Genomic DNA, 7,150 nt, shown 5'->3' on the forward strand with positions numbered 1-7,150 from the left:
ACCAACTTTCATGACTAGTAAACACCCTGGCAGCCATGTTTTTGAACAGACCAGAACCATTTTCATACACATCCAAGATATCATGTAAACAAATATTCTGACAAAGTTTCATGAAGATTCATGAAGATTCATGAAGCCATATAAGGAAAAATGCCCCACCCCCTGGTGACCATGTTTTTCAAGCAACTGGAACCATTATCAAACTTGTCCAATATATCATTGGTACAAATCTTCTGACCAAGTTGCATGATGATTGGACAATAAATATGGCTCCTAGAGTGTTAACAAGGTTTTACTATAGCTATATAAGGACAAATGCCACGCCCCCTTGGCGGCCATGTTTTTCCACCAACTGGAACCATTTTCGATCTCATCCAAGATATCATTGGTAGAAATCTTGTGACCAAGTTTCAAGATGATCGGACAATAAATGTGGCCTCTAGAGTGTTAATAAGGTTTTACAAAAGCAATATATAGCCATATTAGGAAAAATATTTTTAAAGCAACGGAAACCATTTTCGAACTCATCCAAGATATAATTGGGACAAATCTTCTGACCAAGTTTCATGAAGATCGGAAAATAAATGTGGCCTCTAGAGTGTTAATAAGGTTTTACTAAAGCCATATAAGGAAAAATGCCCCGCCCCCTGGCGGCGATGTTTTTCAATCAACTGGCATCATTTTCGTTCTCATCAAAGATATTATTGGGACGAATCTTCTGACCAAGTTTCATGAAGATCGGACAATAAATGTGGCCTCTAGAGTGTTAACAAGGTTTTACTATAGCCATATAAAGAAAAATGCCCCGCCCACTGGCGGCCATGTTTTTCAACCAACCAGCATCATTTTGGAAATCGTCCAAGATATTATTGGGATGAATCTTCTGACCAAGTTTCATGAAGATCAGACAATAAATGTGGCCTCTAGAGTGTTAACAAGATTTTACTATAGCCAAATATAATCATATAAGGAAAAATGCCCAGCCCCTTGGCAGCCATGTTTTTCAAGCAAACGTAACCATTTTCGAGCCCATCCAAGATATTATTGAGAACAATCTTCTGACCAAATTTCATGAAGATTGGACAATAAATGTGGCCTCTAGAGTGTTAACAAGGCAAATGTTGACGCCGCACAACGGACGACGGACAAAAGGCGATCACAAAAAAAAAGTTTGCTTACCTCTATGACTTTATCTCGACCCCGAATCACCTCATTCTTGTCCCCAACGTGTTCCTGGAGGTCTATCAATCGTCGCTCTAACTCCAGGATGTTGTTGTTGAGATCTAGAAGGTTCTTGTCCTTGTAAACAATCTGGGCGTACATTTGCTGAAGAAGACTCTGCAAATACCAAACATTAAACCTTAACCACTTAGATACGTATTTTGATGCATTTGTAGTCACTTAGAAAGTTACATATAATTTAATACATTTCTTACTGAATTCAAATTTTAAAGGCTTTGTTTCATACCCTTAGTTACTGATGAGAAGCAAACAGCATAAAACCTGAACAGACTGCGAGTTACTCACAGGCTGTTCTGGTTTTATGCTGGTTGCAAAAGCCATTTTCACTTTGCTTCTTATGGGGTAAAGGGTTTACAGTTTCAATCACTGTTGTAAAAGGTAAGTATAAGGAATTTTACAACTAAGTTTGGACAATAGATAACAGACAAAAACAATATCTCTGTGTGAAAGTTGTCTGTTTTTTAACAACTTGATGACACAACTAATTGATTAAAAAAGTAACTTTACTATTCAAGTGGATGTGAACATCAATATGGGTATGATAATGTTAAAAAGTTATTCTTTGATTAAATACCTTAGTTCTTGTATGAAGCATCTGCGAATAAGGTACATAAATCTCTACTTACAAAAAGTTTTCTTGATGGATTTGCAAACATCAAGTCATAGATAGGCTTTCTATGTGTATTAACATATCAATGAAGTTAGAAACATGTTAACATGAAACACCTTATCTTAATTACATGCAACTCACAAATTGCTCTGCTGTTGAATGTTATCTTTTCAATACATATATGGGGATGTCTAAGGTCTTATGTAACATGTGTAAAATCATAACCCAATGTGCACACATTTGGCACTGTTCCTATTTATTTAAACTGAAAAATAAACAAAAGAATTTAAATTGAGATTGAATCCAACATCCATTATATCCTAACAAAACCTGTGTTTGTGAAACACAATGCCCCCTATGGCACTTTGAAGCCGCACAGTTGCAGGGAAGTCCAATGCCTATAACTTTGCTAAAAATCAATGAACAGGAACAAAACTCACTCATGTTGGTAGACTCTCATACCACAAATCAGCTCATTATCTGAAATCATTGCTTAAAAAACCTACGGTCAGCTTTTTACAAAGCAAAACTTTTATCAGTACTGTAACAATAGGAGAGTGGGGACTGCAGTCATATGGCTTATCATGAGAGCGTGACTAAACCAATATACCTGTATGGCTGATAAATTGTCAACAACACTTTGCTAGCAAGTGTTGTTTTTTAGCTGGCAGTAATGTGATTCATATTCTTGGCCAAAACAAACTGGATTTGCAACTTTCAAAGATAACTTATAGAACAAGCATCGTTTTTTATTTAATATGTCAGGACAAATTGTCTCATGTTAGAACAGTGAAACAAAACCCCCCAAAGCTGGACAGCTTTAAATCATGAATGTATTGCATGTATGACCTGTTCACATGCCTTTTCAGTACATGAAAAATTTGAAAGACAACACAAAGTAAGAAAACCTATAACCAATAAACTGATTGTTAAAAAGAATTTGTTTTCAAAAAGCTTGGGGATATTGTGGTTATCTCCGCCGTCCGTCTGTCTGTCTGTCCGTCCTACGGTGGTATTCCAGAAACATCTTAAGTCATTTCTTAAATAATTTCACTTAAGTTCAAAATTAGAATGTTTTGTATTTCTTTACTAAATAAGGAAACACATGTTTTTTTGGTATTCCTAAAATAACATTGGCATGATGATGTTATTTAAATGTTTATCTTGATGCCAATCTATTGCAAAATGAAATGAAACACTTAAGAAAATTTCCCAATTTAAGGATAAGAATAAAATTTAACTTAAAATGCTTCTGGAATACTACCCCTGGCCACTATCTCCACCTACACTATACATGTAAGCACTAGAACCGTGAAACTTACACACATGGTAGCTATGAGCATATGTGCGACCCTGCACTATTTGGAATTTTGATCTGACCCCTGGGTCAAAAGTTATGTGGGTTGGGGTAGGCAGGGTCAGAGATTTTCACTCATTTTTTTATTTTATTTACTTAAACATTGGCCATAACTTTTGCAATATTGAAGATAGCAACTTAATATTTGGCATGCATGTGTATCTCATGGAGCTGCACATTTTGAGTGGAGAAAGGTCAAGGTCATGCTTCAAGGTCAAAGGTCAAAAAAAAAAATCCAAGGGAAGTAATAAGCTTTAAAGGGAGGTAATTAATGAATCTGCCAAATGATTTTTTTTATAATCAAAGTGGCGCAGTAGGGGGCATTGTGTTTCTGACAAACACATCTCTTGTTTTATGTTATTTTACATTAACTTCTTCATTTCTACACCGATTTACTTCCAATTGATACTGAACATCTCTTATAACAATACGGTCAATCTCAACTATGCATGGCCCCATTACCAACCCTGGGGCCCCCTGGGTCAAACATGCAGCGTGGGGATACGCGTCGGCCTCTGCCGCGTCATTTCTAGTTTTGTTATTCCGACAAAGCATGAATAACTGCAATGAGAAACTTACATCAACATCTTGACCTTGCTTCACTTCTACGACTGCCTGATCAACCAATGAATGTTCAGCTGGTGTGTTAGCTTCTTCATGGTGAGGAACTCTACCATGTTTCTCTAGGCCTGTATCTGCTACTTCAACAGCAGTTCCAGCAGCATTATGACCATCATTTGGCCCGTCATCAGATGCCTCTCTGTCACCAGGACGTATGTTATCCATGTCAGTTTTCAGATCACCCTCATTCCCAGAGATAGTTGCCATGTTGGCAATATAGTGACTTGCAGTGACAGTGAATTATTTGTATTCAAAGACACACTCTTCTGTTTGACACTCAGCAACTCTGATTCATCAAGATTGGATACTTGTTCTGAACACAGCTTCTATAGAGTGGTGTCATCATTGACACCTCCCTGCTGAATTCCTGAAATAACAGTGCAATTAATGGACTTGTTAAAAGATTTTCCTATTTTTGAAAAATATCATATATATAATAAGTTATTTTACTAACATAACTTCAATACTTGTAATAGTTATATATATATATATATATATATAATTATAACAAAATACTTGAAATAGTTATATATAATTATAATAACAAAATAACATGCCCAGGGTGTCCAATCTGGGACCTCTAAAAGCAAAACCATTAACTCGTAACCATTACACCATGCGGGCTTTCAACATGTGCACTGTAGTGAAACCTTTTCTGGGTAATACATGTACATGTTTTTGCTAACTATTGACGAAAGTCATTACAAATGCTTTATAAATTTTACCATTTTGAGTTATTGATTTTGATTATTTGTAAACAAACTTTTTTTTTTCATTTTTCTTTGTCGGGTGTATCAGTTTTGCTTGTTTGAATATATTGCGGCTTTGCATACAATCTTTTTTGAATCGATGACAATAATTTTGATAACATACAAGAGGGTGATAATGGCCCATATGAGTTCATGATTGAGTCATACAGGTGACCTAGTTTTTGGACCATGACCCAGAATATTACATAGGCAGTATATTTTCAAGATAAACTTTTTGACAAAGTTTCTTAAATATTGAGTAAAAAATGTGGCCTCTAGAGTGGTAACAAGGTTTTACCATTATCCTAAGATTTGACCTTTTGACCTATTTTTTGAAGCATGTGACCCAGATTCAAACTCCTCAAGATATTGTCCAGAAAAACATTCTGACAAAGTTTTATCAAAACTGGATGAAAAATGCAGCCCTTAAAAATGGTAATGAGCTACAAAATTATGGTGGCATTGCACAAACTTAAAAATGCAGTTCACAGTTACATGTATATGTATCACTATGAAATTTAGACAGTGACCTTACAGAATGACCTCAAAAATGTTTCAATTAAATACCTACAGTAAAAAGGTGATGTTGCACAATTAACATAAACATTTTATGCATACAAAAAATATGCATATTTAATCTAAATTGCAGGAAAGAGTTCTGGAACTTGGTCAGTTACCTCATACAATGCCCAGTGTTGCATGTTTACCTCAACCAGAGCATTAGGCAGATGCCAACATTTTGGTTTTATGAGAAAAGTGAAGCTAAAATATTTAAAATTTGATGTAAAAAGTCAATATTTGCTTAAAAACTTGATTTGTTTAAAAACACAAACCGAAATTTATTATTAATGACTTTCTTCCTGTATAAATAACTTTTAATATATATTCCACACATTTTCAATACTAAGGCTTGATTGGTCATTGTCGGCTCAGGTACTACTTACATGTACCCTGGGTACTCTTAAGTATACTTACATGTACCCTGGGTATGGTAAATATACTTAAACGTACCCGGCAATTTTAATGCTAAATCGGTTGTTGTTGATTATTTAAATTATTTTTGTTCACACTTATGTCAATTGTCTGTTAAATGGCCTCTATATCATCGAAACTGGTACTCAATAAGCATGTTGATGCAGTTTTCTTAAAAGAGAAGTTTGTTTAAGATAAACGCTACAGTTTTACGGTAATCGGGAATACAACTTGGGTACAGTCTAATATCGACCGGGTACGTTTAAGTATATTTACCATACTCAGGGTACATGTAAGTATACTTAAGAGAACCAGGGGTACATGGAAGTATAGCTGAAATATTTCGCGTTCAGAATAAATCTGAACGCTGAAACTCCAGTCTGTAAAATCCATAATGAAAAATAAATACAATACTATTATGGGAATTACAGTAATTAGAAGTGTATATATCTGAAATCTACCCGTTGTTTGACAAATATGAACTTAGATCACAAAAATTACCTGTATTTCATTTGAAATCATAGACATGGAACGATCATTTTCTCAAAGGCAACCATTTTGGCATTGTTGTTGTTGTAGATATTTCGTACCATAGCTATTTCGTACCTATTACTTTTGGGGTATTTCGTTACTGTCGATTCTAATATTTTGAGTTATAATGGTTATAATTATTTTTTTGCTTCTTCTTCTTACTATTTTCAATTTCATTTCTTACTGTTTTGCGCATATTGCACACTTATTTTTTGTTCGAGAACTCAGTTACAAACAAAGTTGAATTTAACCTCACCACGGGTGATAACATGAACCTTTACTATCCAAGGATTTATATTGGATGAAACACACTCGAAATATACTTTATTAACAGGTAAATTTCTATATATTTTGCTCAATATATACTATTTATGCAACGTTCTTTCATAATAGTCACAAATATGTGTGTATTTAAATTCAGGAGTGATGCGACTGAAATTCGTGTCGGAACTCTCGGTATTAAAAAGATAGAGTGGACTATTTACGCCAAGTGTCTGCCAAAGCAAAAATCATCAAAAGACTCTATGGCGGCAATTTATATTGACTACATGGAAGTAGTACCTGAGCCGACAATGACAGATTGAGCAATACTAACTAAGCATTGAGTTTTACTTTTAGCATGTTAATCACCTCCTTTGAAGATATGTCATCTACCAAACTAACACAGATATTTAATGATAATTATGTTAAGGTTTCGTTATAAATAGAATTCAATTATAATATCAAATCACATTGTGTTGTAGATAATATACATTAAAGAGTAAGATTCAATCTAACCATAACAAGCAAGTCAACCAAAATGTTCATATTCGATAAAACTAGCACAGACTTTAGTCTTTACTACATGTACTTCCCCGAAATAACAACAAATGCAATGTTAAAACTAACCAAATCTGACTTCCGAAATCGTGTGACTAATGTATTATGAAGCATACGCATGAATTAATAACGAAATAGCTGGTCTACATTTGATACACTCTTTAACTGCCTAAGAATCCCGATGTTTACATTCCATACTCGAGTGTCGTCGTGGCCATCATTGATGTCTTTTTACCTGCAGTTTCTGTC

At 34.7% G+C, this 7,150-nt stretch overlaps 1 protein-coding gene across 1 annotated transcript in view; it reads right to left on the reverse strand.

The window, feature by feature from the left end:
- LOC127848510 (centromere protein F-like) overlaps positions 1-7,150 on the reverse strand; it is a 34,342-nt gene extending 27,192 nt beyond the window's left edge. The window contains exons 1-3 of the mRNA XM_052381012.1: positions 6,971-7,150; positions 3,789-4,197; positions 1,180-1,338 (exon numbers count right to left, since the gene is read on the reverse strand). Of these exons, the coding sequence (XP_052236972.1) occupies positions 1,180-1,338; positions 3,789-4,037 (408 nt within the window). The 5' untranslated portion in view covers positions 4,038-4,197; positions 6,971-7,150. The remainder of the gene's footprint in view (positions 1-1,179; positions 1,339-3,788; positions 4,198-6,970) is intronic.

The sequence above is a fragment of the Dreissena polymorpha genome, chromosome 1, assembly GCF_020536995.1.
Source record: "Dreissena polymorpha isolate Duluth1 chromosome 1, UMN_Dpol_1.0, whole genome shotgun sequence".
In the NCBI taxonomy this organism is placed as follows: Eukaryota; Metazoa; Mollusca; class Bivalvia; order Myida; family Dreissenidae; genus Dreissena; species Dreissena polymorpha.